Source organism: Lampris incognitus, chromosome 20 (assembly GCF_029633865.1).
Source record: "Lampris incognitus isolate fLamInc1 chromosome 20, fLamInc1.hap2, whole genome shotgun sequence".
NCBI lineage: Eukaryota > Metazoa > Chordata > Actinopteri > Lampriformes > Lampridae > Lampris > Lampris incognitus.
Genome location: NC_079230.1, coordinates 30017581 through 30032580, shown reverse-complemented (window position 1 = coordinate 30032580; position 15000 = coordinate 30017581). Strand labels below are relative to the sequence as shown.

The following is a 15000-nucleotide window of genomic DNA, read 5'->3' as shown; positions in this document are numbered from 1 at the left end:
TCTAATGCATTTTGTGTGTTTGTAGCATAGCATGCAACATGATTGTTGCACGCACACAGTATGTGTGTGTGTGTGTGTCTGCGTGCATGCATCCATGTGTGTACATGATATAGATGCAGATATAGTGTGTATATACTATATCAGCGCGCACACACGATCACATGATCACACGAATCGTTACGTTTTCTAATGCATTTTGTGTGTGTTTGTAGCATAACATGCAACATGATTGTTGCATGCACACAGTGTGTGTGTGTGTGTGTGTGTAAGTGTGCATCAGCTGCAGCTTTGTGCATCCTTATGGTGTTGTTATGATTCTTCGGCTACATAATTCCCGGTTTTAAAATCCTCTCATTCATCATATATCTTATGATTCCGTTATAATTCTCTTATTCTCTTTCAGTGTTGTGTTGTGTAAATTGTGTAAACACAACAACATCGCATGTTGTGCGTCTTGGGAGAGAGATCCCTCCTCTGCTGCTCCCCCTGCTCTTTCTTCCTATGTCTTCTCCCTGATAAAGGTTTTTTTTAGGGAGTTGTCCCTTATCCGGTGGGGGGGGGGTCTATAACCGGATGTTGTGTTGCTGTAAATCCCCATAGGCACGTGTGTAACTTGTGATATTTGGGCGATACAAATTAAATCGACTCAAGATTGTGTGACACGTTTAAGGCGGGGCGATATGGCCCAGAGATTATATTGCGATATTTTCAGGCTATATCGCGATACACGATATATATCTCACGATATATTTATTGAAATCTCCTCTAAACGCATGTTTAACCCTTCCATGACTGCAGTCACAGTGTGATGGCGCTAGAGGTCGCTGCAGCACTAGTCTCCATTAAAACCTTCTTGTTTCTATTCATGCGTGGTTTCTACTGGAACAGTTTTAAACTTGCATGCCGAAAGAGGAGACTCACAACCAAGGCAATGGTACACATAGCCCCCCCCCCTTTTATCCCCAATTGTTTCCGGCCAATTACCCCACCCTTCCGAGCCGCCCCGGTCTCTGCTCCACCCCCTCTGCCGATCCGGGGAGGGCTGCAGACTACCACATGCCTCCTCCCATACATGTGGAGTCACCAGCCGCTTCTCTTCACCTGACAGTGAGGAGTTTCACCAGGGGGACGTAGCACGCGGGAGGATCACGCTATTCCCCCCAGTTCCACCTGCCCCCTTAACAGGCGCCCCGACCGACCAGAGGAGGCGCTAGTGCAGCGACCAGGACGCATACCCGCATCCGGCTCCCCACCCACAGATGCGGCCAATTATGTCTGTAGGGAAGCCCGACCAAGCCGGAGATAACACGGGGATTCGAACCGGCGGGCCCCGTGTTGCTAGGCAACGGAGTAGACTGCCACGCTACCCGGGTGCCCCACATAGGCTTTTAACAGCTGTTAAGTGAAAATAAATAATGGCATAATGTAAGCCTACGTACTGTAACATAGTTCTGTAAAACCCAAGCTGAACAAAAACCCTGACGCACAAAACCGTCCAGACCCACACCGCTGTTTGTTGTGACTATTTGTTGTGAGTATTTGTTGTGACTATTCGTTGAGTATTTGTTGTGACTATTCGTTGTGAGTATTCGTTGTGAGTATTTGTTGTGACTATTCGTTGGGACTATTTGTTGTCACTATTCGTTGTGACTATTTGTTGTGACTATTCATTGTTACTATTTGTTGTGACTATTCGTTGTGACTATTCATTGTGACTATTTGTTGTAACTATTCGTTGTGACTATTTGTTGTCACTATTTGTTGTCACTATTCGTTGTGACTATTCGTTGTGACTATTTGTTGTGACTATTTGTTGTAACTATTCATTGTGACTATTTGTTGTCACGATTCATTGTGACTATTTGTTGTCACTATTCGTTGTGACTATTCGTTGTGACTATTTGTTGTGACTATTCGTTGTGACTATTCGTTGTGACTATTCGTTGTGACTATTTGTTGTGACTATTTGTTGTCACTATTCGTTGTGACTATTTGTTGTGACTATTCGTTGTGACTATTTGCTGTCACTATTCGTTGTGACTATTCGTTGTGACTATTCATTGTGACTATTTGTTGTGACTATTTGTTGTGACTATTCGTTGTGACTATTTGTTGTGACTATTCGTTGTGACTATTTGTTGTGACTATTCGTTGTGACTATTTGTTGTGACTATTCGTTGTGACTATTTGTTGTGACTATTTGTTGTGACTATTTGTTGTCCTGTGTGTGTCCATACATCGGTTGACAGTGCGTCCCAATAAATGCTCCTCTCAGGTCATCCATGAGTGAGTGACCGCTACTTGCGACGCACAGACCCCGGTGGCAGTTGGGCGCACACCGTGGGACAAGCGGAGCTCAAAGCAGAACAGTCCGGTGCCGTTTCTTTTCGGAACCGGTTGGTCCGCTTCCACGCGCTACGTCCCCCTGGCGAAACTCCTCCCTGCCAGGTGAGAAGAAGCGGCTGGTGACTCCACATGTATGGGAGGAGGCATGTGGTAGTCTGCAGCCCTTCCCGGATCGGCAGAGGGGGGTGGAGCAGCGACCGGATGGCTCGGAAGAGTGGGGTGATTGGCCGGATACCCTTGGGGAGGACAAGGGGGGGAGGGGAATTTGATACAATTTGTACTCGATGTTGGTGATATAATCGTTTGGTACATCCCACGTATACATCGAGTATATTCGATATATCGCCCACCCCTACATGGTGGGGGGGAAAGGGGATCAAAAATACACCAGTTCTTTGCTTCTGCTTCCTCTAAGATAGTCTAGCACGGCAGAACCCCCCCCCACCACCACCAAGCTACGCTAAGACCCTAAGTAGATTTAGTTGTTCTATAACAGATTAAGCGGTTGATATCCTCTGCTCTGTGCCAAGACACCAGGACTTGTATGATTCTGGCTCTGCCAGACTGGTAGGAGATTACCAAAAGTCTGTCGCAGAGGAATCCGGCTCAAGGTTAACGCACGCCATTGCCTCGTCATTGGAAGAGCCGAGTGCTGTACCTGTAAGTTCCCCCGTAATGTGTCCCCCGTAAGTCCCCCCGTAATGTGTCCCCCCGCCCACAGCCTTCGGAGACCTGGCGCGTTCTGTGATCCGCCCTGCACCACGTGAGCACTGTTGGTCCCCGGGCTGAGTTGTAGCTCGGAGGACGCGGCTCGGGAGAGAGAGAATCAATCACGGCCTTCTTGATTTTAAGGCTCATAACTTGTGCTCCGGGGAGAGTAATGTAGCATCTCCCCCTCTATTCGAGGTGCCCCCAAATTTTTTGCAAACTCATATTTTGAGTTACGGTCCAACAGAATCTCAGCCTTGCCGCATGATGTGTGTGTGTGTGCGCGCGCGCGTGCATGCTTCCTACTTGGCAACAGTGCCACTCATAGGCGGCCGGCTGTACTGCACCCCATGTTGTAAGGGGAGGTGATGGTGATGGAAACTGACCGGCGCGGAGTGTTTCGTGGGAGTAGCGGGGGGATGATCCGGGATGATCCGCTGCGGCGCCCCCTATCGGGAGCAGCCGTGTGTGCTTGGACACACACGTAAATAAAAAAAAAACTACACTACTCACCCTGTGTGGGTCGTTTGTTTTTATTCAGAGTGAGTGTGTAGTTAGTGAGGACTTGTGTGTTTTAGTGAGCATATTCCTCCAGCTGTTTTTCACGTGTTGTGTGAGAGGGGTTGTGTGTTTGTTTTGCATGTGTTGTGTGAGAGGGGCTGTGTGTTTGTTTTGCATGTGTTGTGTGAGAGGGGTTGTGTGTTTGTTTTGCATGTGTTGTGTGAGAGGGGCTGTGTGTTTGTTTTGCATGTGTTGTGTGAGAGGGGCTGTGTGTTTGTTTTGCATGTGTTGTGTGAGAGGGGCTGTGTGTTTGTTTTGCATGTGTTGTGTGAGAGGGGTTGTGTGTTTGTTTTGCATGTGTTGTGTGGGAGGGGTTGTGTGTTTGTTTTTCACGTGTTGTGTGAGAGGGGTTGTGTGTTTGTTTTGCACGTGTTGTGTGAGAGGGGTTGTGTGTTTGTTTTGCATGTGTTGTGTGAGAGGGGTTGTGTGTTTGTTTTTCCCGTGTTGTGTGAGATGGACTTGCTGAGGTTTGTTTTGCTTGTGTTGTGTGAGAGGTGTTGTGTATTTGTTTTGCATGTATTGTATGAGAGGGGTTGTGTGTTTGTTTTGCATGTGTTGTGTGAGAGGGGTTGTGTGTTTGTTTTGCATGTGTTGTGTGAGAGGGGTTGTGTGTTTGTTTCGCACGTGTTGTGTGAGAGGGGTTGTGTATTTGTTTTGCATGTGTTGTGTGAGAGGGGTTGTGCGTTTGTTTTGCATGTATTGTATGAGAGGGGTTGTGTGTTTGTTTTGCATGTGTTGTGTGAGAGGGGTTGTGTGTTTGTTTTTCCCGTGTTGTGTGAGAGGGGTTGTGTGTTTGTTTCGCACGTGTTGTGTGAGAGGGGTTGTGTATTTGTTTTGCATGTGTTGTGTGAGAGGGGTTGTGCGTTTGTTTTTCCCGTGTTGTGTGAGAGGGGTTGTGTGTTTGTTTTGCATGTGTTGTGTGAGAGGGGTTGTGTGTTTGCTGAGGATGTCGGCTGTCAGGGTTGCTATGGAGACATATTGACATGAGCAGGCTGATGTGATGGATTGGACACGTGCAGGGAGACACGAGAAGAGCATATGACCACACACACACACACACACACACACACCACACACACACACACACACACAGGGATGTAGACATGCTCACACAAACACACCGACTATTGGAGACACGCCTACACAGGCACCCTCATAAACACACAAACCCAAGTGTCTTATAAATGCTTTTCTTATCACCCGTTTCCCTCCTTCACTCTCTGCTGCCAAAGTGCTCATGAGCAAGGCACTCAAACCCCGACCGCGCCAGCCCAGTTGCTCAGCGGCTGAGGGTAGAGGGGGCGTGTCTGCACAGCTCGCCAGCAGCGTGTGCGACCTTCTGAATGTCACATGCCAGTCATCAGCTGTGACCTCACCTGGGTAGATAAAGATGAAACAAAACAAGCCCCTCCCCTCTGTCTCCCCCCCACCCTCCCCTCTGTCTCCCCCCCACCCTACCTTCATGTCTCCCCCCACCCTCCCTTCATGTCTACCGCCGGTTATGTTGCGCCGCTAAACGTCCTCTTGTCTCCGCCTCCCCGAGGAGTGACGAGTATATATATATACACACACACATATGCACACACACATTCTACACACACACCACACACACATACATACACACATATACACACATATACACACCACACATTCTACACACACCACACACACATACATACACACATATACACACCACACACACATATACACATACCCCCACACACTCACACACACCTATACACACACACACACACACACACACACACACACACACACACATATACACCCCCACACACATATATACATAAACATACACATTCTACACACATACATATATATATATACACACATACACACACATACATATATATATATACACACATACACACACATACACACACATACACACACACATTCTACACACACGCATTCACTCACACACGAATAAACACACATTCTACACACATGCACAAACACACACATTCTACACACATTCTATACACACACACATTCTACTCACACACACACACACACTGCTCTGCGGCAGTGCAGTCAGTAATTTGATCATTTAATGCTTAATTACAGTCATGAAAATAATACTGAAGGAGAGCCGTGTTGGTTTGTTGTGTGTGTGTGTGTGTGTGTGTGTGTGTGTGTGTGTGTGTGTGTGTGTGTGTGTGTGTGTGTGTGTGTGTGTGTTCATTTGTAAAACTAAGACCGTATTCTACAGTTACAGTTCATAATTAAAAAATGAACACCACCATAATTTGTGAGTTCAAGCGTTAAAGTCATTACGAAGCAGTTGTATTTTTAGAACTACACAGAAGTTGTAAAATGGCAAATTTACATATATTTTTTTACGTCGCCAGAAGAAAAACCTTCTGTAAACTAAACATGTGAGCCTGCTGGCAATAAATCATGGAAGTAAACAGCCTGGCCGGTCTTCCCAGGACCCTGATTGGACAGTTTCCATCCCTCAGGACCTGGAATGGATGTGATTGATTCGTTAGAGCACATTGATCACTTGTGTGTGTCTGCCTGCCCAGCACATCACTGTGACTGGTGGGCTGGCAGCATGCTTCACTGTGATTGGTGGGCTGGCAGCATGCTTCACTGTGATTGGTGGGCTGGCAGCATGCTTCACTGTGATTGGTGGGCTGGCAGCATGCTTCACTGTGATTGGTGGGCTGGCAGCATGCTTCACTGTGACTGGTGGGCTGGCAGCACGCTTCACTGTGACTGGTGGGCTGGCAGCATGCTTCACTGTGACTGGTGGGCTGGCAGCATGCTTCATTGTGACTGGTGGGCTGGCAGCATGCTTCACTGTGATTGGTGGGCTGGCAGCATGCTTCACTGTGATTGGTGGGCTGGCAGCATGCTTCATTGTGACTGGTGGGCTGGCAGCATGCTTCACTGTGATTGGTGGGCTGGCAGCGTGCTTCACTGTGATTGGTGGGCTGGCAGCATGCTTCATTGTGACTGGTGGGCTGGCAGCATGCTTCACTGTGATTGGTGGGCTGGCAGCGTGCTTCACTGTGATTGGTGGGCTGGCAGCATGCTTCATTGTGACTGGTGGGCTGGCAGCATGCTTCACTGTGATTGGTGGGCTGGCAGCGTGCTTCACTGTGATTGGTGGGCTGGCAGCATGCTTCACTGTGACTGGTGGGCTGGCAGCACGCTTCACTGTGACTGGTGGGCTGGCAGCATGCTTCATTGTGACTGGTGGGCTGGCAGCATGCTTCACTGTGATTGGTGGGCTGGCAGCGTGCTTCACTGTGATTGGTGGGCTGGCAGCATGCTTCACTGTGACTGGTGGGCTGGCAGCACGCTTCACTGTGATTGGTGGGCTGGCAGCGTGCTTCACTGTGACTGGTGGGCTGGCAGCATGCTTCACTGTGATTGGTGGGCTGGCAGCGTGCTTCACTGTGATTGGTGGGCTGGCAGCATGCTTCACTGTGACTGGTGGGCTGGCAGCATGCTTCACTGTGACTGGTGGGCTGGCAGCACGCTTCACTGTGATTGGTGGGCTGGCAGCACGCTTCACTGTGATTGGTGGGCTGGCAGCATGCTTCACTGTGACTGGTGGGCTGGCAGCACGCTTCACTGTGACTGGTGGGCTGGCAGCATGCTTCACTGTGATTGGTGGGCTGGCAGCATGCTTCACTGTGATTGGTGGGCTGGCAGCATGCTTCACTGTGATTGGTGGGCTGGCAGCGTGCTTCACTGTGACTGGTGGGCTGGCAGCATGCTTCACTGTGACTGGTGGGCTGGCAGCATGCTTCACTGTGATTGGTGGGCTGGCAGCATGCTTCACTGTGATTGGTGGGCTGGCAGCAGGCTTCGTCCCCTGTTAAATGCGTCCACTCTATAGGCTATCAAAGCGAGAGTAGATCATCAATATGCCGTCGCCACCGTCTAAGCAGTGTGTAAGCACTGTGTCGGGTTGAGGGGAAGATCTTCCGGGCCTGAGAAGAACACCGCGCAAGAACCTGCACGGACGTGTGTGCGTCTGCGTCGTGTGCACGTCGTTTCTGAATCAGTTGTATCACTGAAATGCCTGAAACATATGTTTTATGCACAAGTATTGATGTAAACAGAAGGTGCGTGTCTTCGCGTCCTCTGCAGGCTGCTGACGTGGCTGCAGTGGCCTTGCAAACCCCATCGACTGTGTCGCAAGACATTAGCCTCCGGCTTTTCACCTTTGACCTCTTTGATTTTCTCTCTCTCTCTCTCTCTCTCACAGGTAGTGCTGGTGAGCTCGTCCATAAACGAGAGGGACCAGATGCTGTTCATCAGCACGGATGAAGGCTCGTCCTTTCAGCGGCAGCCCATATCGTTCACCCCGGACACGCTGCTCTTCCACCCCAAGGAGGAGGACAAGCTGCTCGCCTATTGCAAGGAAGGAAGGGTGGGTGCCACAACGCTGCAAATGAGTGTTTCGCCAACATAATTCAAAAGACCATATTGCTGCTATTCAGTCAGAACTGCACACACACACACACACACACGGTTGTGCTACATTATACCAGCAAAATAATTAGGGATCAGGAACGGTACATTTCATGTGACTGTGTACAGGAAATGAAATGAAACAACATATTGTTTTCCCCAGCCCACAGCAGGGCAACACAAAGACAAAAACATATAACACATACACTCAAACTACAAAAAAAAACTACAAAAATCAGATGAGATCAGATCCTTTTCCAACATATCCAAAAATGTCACTGTCCAAGAGAACGAACACCAGCCAGGATGACTGCCAGAACTGCCGGTCTGCACGGGCTAGCAGTTAGCTTAGCCTGCCCCGCTTCCGCTTCCTGTCAGACCGCCCTCGGTGCTTCCTCCCCTGGCGCAGCGCCAGGCAGGGTTGCAGTCCCTGGGCCCACCGGACGCAGCAGACCAGGCTCTCTCAGCCGATCCAAAGCCAGCTCTCCCAGCCAGACACCTTCAACACACCTCCCCGCACTCCACACGATGACACCAAAAACACAGTCAATGCCAGGCGAGGCTGACACCAGACCGCCCCCGGTGTAATAGGAACTGCCGGTCTGCATGGGCTAGCAGTTAGCTTAGCCTGCCCCGCTTCCGCATCCTGTCAGACCGCCCTCGGTGTAATCGGAACTGCCGGTCTGCATGGGCTAGCAGTTAGCTTAGCCTGCCCCGCTTCCGCATCCTGTCAGACCACCCTCGTTGTTTCCTCTTCGGGCACAGCTCTGGGCAGGGCCGTGGTCCCTGGGCCCACAGGATGCAGCAGACCAAGCTCTCCCATCTGATCCAGCATCAGCTCTCCCAGCCATCAAACCAAGACACAAACTTAGATGCAGACACTGCATGGACGGTACTGGCTGAGGCCGCTGCGAACGTGAGTTCGCTCCGCCATCTTCCCGCACCGGGAGCGGAACTCGAGTAGACTGGACAAATTACTGCAGTTTGTCAGTGAACTGATACATTTTTGGCAGGACCAGACCAGCGGGTCTGCCCTGCAAACAGATCCTTCACTCACTGACTGAGGCACCATGTTTAGAGTGGCTGACCGAGTGATCAGTTTGACACGATCGGGCCGCTGGATCAGTTGCTCAACGACGTCACTGAAGTTACACAATTTCTCACCCAACCAACAAAACCAACGAAATCTTCTTCTTTCGGCTTGTTCCCTGTTACTCAGGGGGTCGCCACAGCGAATTTTACTGTGTCCATTGGTACCCTGTAGGGCACAGCACCAATGGCGGCCGTTGTTAACCAGGGCCTCGACCGATCCGGTATGGAGCCTCGACCGATCCGGTATGGAGCCTCGACCGATCCGGTATGGTCTTGTCAATCCACACAACCGCTAACCTTATGGACGAGGGGCACGGGTAAAGTGCTGGACGCCATCCCAGTATTCATGGACTTGCACCCATGCCTGTTGCACAATAGCGAACAAAATACATTGGCGCTGATGGGTACTACCGAAACACTAAGAAGGAAACAGTTCGCTGCTCTTTCCACATCCGGTTACACACTGTTAACAGTCCAGCATCGAGCGGGGTAGGAGAGACAACAGTCTCCATGAGAGGCACGAGACGGAGCACGCAGTTAAGGCCCCACAAATAACGATCACTCTAACAAAACTCTCCCTGGGGAATTCACGAAAGGATTACACAGCTTCTGGGGCTGCAAACCTGCACAAATAAGACAAAAAGAAACCGCAATTCTCAAAGCACCCGCAAAGGGTGAGCTGCACCCCTAACTCAACTGCCGAGCAAACAGCGTCTCGGTGCTCCAGCGCTATTTGCACATATTTACATTAGGTAATATGAGCACATTTGGCACAAAATTGGCCCCTTTCTATGCAAATGAGCCTCATTAAAAAAAAATAAAAAAAACTCCAGCGCTGATAGCCACGTGCAGTTGGTGGCAACTGATGCCCAGACGTTCCAGTGGTCACGGCAGCAGTGTTTGTAGCCAGAGCATGGCCCACGTTTCACATCCGAGCTCTGGATTCCAGTGGACCCCTACAGAAATGTGCAGATGAACATCTCGTATCCAGGCGTTCACATGACAGACACGCCCTCGGACGCGCTCACCGCCGTGCGCTTGATGCTGACGGTGCGTCACGTGACTAGTTTGCGAGGCAATATGTTTTGCTAGCCGGTCGACTAGCAAAACATAGATGGGACAGCAGCGGTGATGTGAACCGAGAGAAAAGGGGAGACGTGGAGCACAGGTCCGAGCCCACATAGGATACCCCCATCTTGTCATGCCACCACAATGCTCCATGGCCACTTATTCTAACTGGGAAAAAAAGTGTAATTTGCAGGAATGACTGGATATATGCTTGTGTCGCTGGTTAAAACTGTAGTCGTTTAAAGGGGCGTCCGGGTGGCGTGGCGGTCTATTCCGTTGCCTACCAACACGGGGATCGCTGGTTCAAATCCCTGTGTTGCTTCTGGCTTGGTCGGGCGTCCCTACAGACACAACTGGCCGTGTCTGCGGGTGGGAAGCCGGATGTGGGTATGTGTCCTGGTCGCTGCGCTAGCGCCTCCTCTGGTCAGCCAGGGCGCTGGGGGGAACTGGGGGGAATAGCGTGATCCTCTGACGTCCTCTACGTCCCCCCTGGTGAAACTCCTCACTGGTCAGGTGAAAAGAAGCAGTTGGGGACTCCACATGTATGGGAGGAGGCATGTGGTAGTCTGCAGCCCTCCCCAGATCGGCAGAGGGGGTGGAGGAGCGACCGGGACGGCTCGGAAGAGTGGGACAGTTGGATGAGTACAACTGGGGAGAAAAAGGGGGAACCCCCCCCCCAAAAACAGTAGTAGTGTTCCACCAGTGAATTGTGGGGTGGGGTTGTTAATAACCGTTCAAGGGGGTTTTAAGTGCAGATTAATGAGTACATCCTCGCCTACATGATAGGGCATTACACTACCTGGGTTTCCATGTCATGCACTGGTGTTCTGCGTCTTACTGTTACAAGGCGGAGGTAACCGCGGCCGCTCTCCCCCTGAGTCCCGGTGCTCTTCCGTAACTGGCACCCCATGAATAATGCGGTGCCGTGTGTCCCTGTCGGAGCACTGGAGATGAACCAGTTGTTCTGGCCCACGTCACCGCTGCAGGAGAAGTCGGACGCCCGGGCAAACGAGCCTGGTCTGGGACCCGGCGTTCTTCGGATAACGCCGGACTGCTACACATGAGAACGCAGAAACAGGCGGCTTGTAGAAGGGGATGTAAAATACCCTCGCTGGTTAGAAATCCGTTCTGCATGTTAGATTACAGCCAGCCGCTCGCTTTCCGTTGCGATCTCGAGCACGCGCACATGCAGACACAACCGAGCATGCACCCCGGTGCATTACATTTAATATTGGGTGAAAAGGGGGGTGGGAGATAGACAGAGAGAGACAGACAGACAGAGGGATAGAGAGAGAGAGAGAGGGAGAGGGGGGAGAGAGACAGACAGACAGACAGAGGGATAGAGAGAGAGAGAGAGAGACAGACAGACAGACAGACAGACAGACAGACAGACAGAGAGAGGGATAGAGAAAGAGAGACAGACACATAGAGAGAGGGATAGATAAAGAGAGAGACAGACAGACAGACAGACAGACAGACAGACAGACAGACAGACAGACAGACAGACAGACAGACAGACAGACAGACAGAGGGATAGAGAGAGAGAGAGAGAGAGAGAGAGAGAGAGAGAGAGAGAGAGAGAGAGAGAGAGAGAGAGAGACAGACAGACAGACAGACAGACAGACAGAGGGATAGAGAGAGAGAGGGGGGGAGAGGGGGATAGAGACAGACAGACAGACAGAGAGAGGGATAGAGAAAGAGACAGACATATAGAGAGAGGGATAGATAAAGAGAGAGAGACAGACACAGATAGAGAGAGGGATGGAGAAAGACAAAGACAGACAGACAGACAGAGAGAGAGAGGGGGGGAGGGGGATAGAGACAGACAGACAGAGAGAGGGATAGATAAAGAGAGAGAGAGACAGACAGACAGACAGACAGACAGACAGACAGACAGAGAGAGGGATAGAGAAAGAGACAGACACATAGAGAGAGGGATAGATAAAGAGATAGAGACAGACACAGATAGAGAGAGGGATGGAGAAAGACAAAGACAGACAGACAGACAGACAGAGAGAGAGAGAGAGAGAGAGAGAGAGAGAGAGAGAGAGAGAGAGAGAGAGAGAGAGAGAGAGAGAGAGAGAGAGAGAGAGAGAGAGAGAGAGAGAGAGAGAGAGGAGAGGTGGATAGAGACAGACACACAGACAGAGGGATAGAGAAAGAGAGCGACAGACAGACAGACAGACGGACAGAGAGAGGGATAGAGAGAGAGAGAGACAGACACAGATAGAGAGAGGGATAGAGAAAGAGAGAGACAGACACAGATAGAGAGAGGGATAGAGAAAGAGAGACAGACAGAGAGAGAGATGGAGAAAGACAAAGGCAGACAGACAGAGAGAGAGGGGGGGATAGAGAAAGACAGGGAGAGAGAGAGTATTTAAAGATGGCGTGGGTGGAGGAGGTGGTGGTGGTGGGGGGGAACCTCCTCCACTTTAATAATTTACACTTAATTAAACAAGGAATTCAATTAGGTTTTAATCTGCTCCATATGGGCCGGCTGCAGATGGAACCAGGAAATCCATTCTTAACAGAAAAGAAGGGTGGGGGTGGGGGGAGGTCGTTCGGTTGGTGAAAGATGGAGCCCCCTGCACGAGCACGGAGGCTTTTGGTGGGCGCGTGGCTTCAGGAGGCGGAAGACAGCGGCCGTGGAGATGACCGACCGCCCGGCCCTGCTGACGTAGTCATGTGGCCACCCTGCTCAGGGTTGAGGAGTTTGTCGTTCAGTAGTGGCGAACGCCCGTGCCCCGCTCAGGGTGGAGGAGTTTGTCGTTCAGTAGCGGCGAGCGCTCGTGCCCCGCTCAGGGTGGAGGAGTTTGTCGTTCAGTAGTGGCGAGCGCTCGTGCCCCGCTCAGGGTGGAGGAGTTTGTCGTTCAGTAGTGGCGAGCGCCCCTGCCCCGCTCAGGGTGGAGGAATTTGTCGTTCAGTAACGTTGAGCGCCCCTGCCCCGCTCAGGGTGGAGGAGTTTGAAGGCGCCGCGGCGAGAGATCCTTCTTTGTGCCGAGAAGTGCTTATCGAATTCTGAGGATACCTGATGTGTGTGGGAGTCGATAAATTTTCATTATGGGAGCAATCAATGCCATGCACGCTCGCACAGCTAGTGTACACACACACACAAACACACACACACACACACAAACACACAACGTCTTGCTGCTGAATAATAACATTTACTGGTTTCACCGGTGCATCAAACATTAACAGACAAACAGACTCCCAAGTTTACCCTCTGCTGTAAGGCGCACTGTCAACTACAGCTCCGCCATCAGGGCACATGTAGTATTCACAGGGGCGTCCGGGGGATCGGCGGTTCAAATCCCAGTGTTACCTCCATCTTGGTGTCCCTACGGACACAATTGGCCGTGTCTGCGGGTGGAAAGCCGGGTGTGTGTGCTGGTTGCTGCACTAGCGCCTCCTCTGGTTGGATGGGGCACCTGTTCTGGTGGAGGGGGAACAACGTGGTCCTCCCACGTGCTACGTCCCCCTGGTGAAACTCCTCACTGTCAGGTGAAAAGAAGCTGCTGGCGACTCCACATGTATCGGAGGAGGCATGTGGTAGTCTGCAGCCCTCCCCGGATAGGCAGAGGGGGTGGAGCAGCGACTGGGACTCGGAGAGTGGGGTAATTGGCCAAGTACCGTTGGGCAGAAGGGGTGGGGGGTTAATAGTCACAGTTATATATATAATATATATATATATATATATATATATATATATATATATATATATATATATATATATATATATATATATATATATATACAGTGCATCCGGAACGTATTCACACCCTTTCACTTTCCCCACATTGTGTTATGTTACAGCCTTATTCCAAAATGGATTAAATTCCTTTTTTTCCTCATCAATCTACACACAATACCCCATGATGACGAAGTGAACAAGGTTTTGTAGAAATTTTTGCAAACTTATTAAAAATAAAAAACTGAAATATTGCATGTACATAAGTATTCACACCCTTTGCTATGACACTCAAAATTGAGCTCAGGTTCATCCTGTTTCCACTGATCATCCTTGAGATGTTTCTACATCTTGACTGGAGTCCACCTGTAGTAAATTCAATGGATTGGACATGATTTGGAAAGGCACACACCCATCTATATAAGGTCCCACTGCTGACAGTGCATGTCAGAGCAGAAACCAAGCCATGAAGTCAAAGGAATTGTCTGTGGACCTCCGAGACAGGATTGTGTCAAGGCACAGATCTGGGGAAGGGTACAAAAACGTTTCTACAGCTTTGAAGGTCCCGAAGAGCACAGTGGTCTCCATCATTCGTAAATGAAAGAAGTTTGGATCCACCAGGACTCTTCCTAGAGCTGGTCGCCCAGCCAAACTGAGCAATCGGGGGAGAAGGGCCTTGGTCAGGGAGGTGACCAAGAACCCGATGGTCATTCTGACAGAGCTCCAGCGTTCCTCTGTGGAGATGGGAGAACCTTCCAGAAGAACAACCATCTCTGCAGCATTCCACCAATCAGGCCTTTATGGTAGAGTGGCCAGACGGAAGCCTCTGCTCAGTAAAAGGCACATGACAGCCCGCTTGGAGTTTGCCAGAAAGCACCTAAAGGACTCTCAGACCATGAGAAACAAGAGTCTCTGGTCTGATGAAACCAAGATTGAACTCTTTGGCCTGAATGCCAAACGTCATGTCTGGAGGAAACCAGGCACCTCTCATCACCTTGCTAATACCATCCCTACAGCCAAGCATGGTGGTGGCAGCATCATGCTGTGGGGATGTTTTTCAGCGGCAGGAACTAGGAGACTACCAG

General features: G+C 50.4%; 2 protein-coding genes across 2 annotated transcripts in view; one reads left to right on the top strand and one right to left on the bottom strand.

The window, feature by feature from the left end:
- Positions 1-6121: 6121 nt before the first annotated feature.
- Positions 6122-7681, bottom strand: LOC130130522 (uncharacterized). The gene is made up of 2 exons (XM_056300230.1): positions 7673-7681; positions 6122-7462 (listed from the first exon to the last, which is right to left on the bottom strand). Exons 1-2 carry the CDS (start codon positions 7679-7681, stop codon positions 6122-6124), a joined length of 1350 nt encoding a protein of 449 aa, XP_056156205.1.
- Positions 7682-15000, top strand: part of sorcs2 (sortilin-related VPS10 domain containing receptor 2) — a 95724-nt gene continuing 88405 nt past the window's right edge. The window contains exons 1-2 of the mRNA XM_056300229.1: positions 7682-7696; positions 7859-8023. Coding sequence (XP_056156204.1) covers positions 7682-7696; positions 7859-8023 — 180 coding nt within the window. The remainder of the gene's footprint in view (positions 7697-7858; positions 8024-15000) is intronic.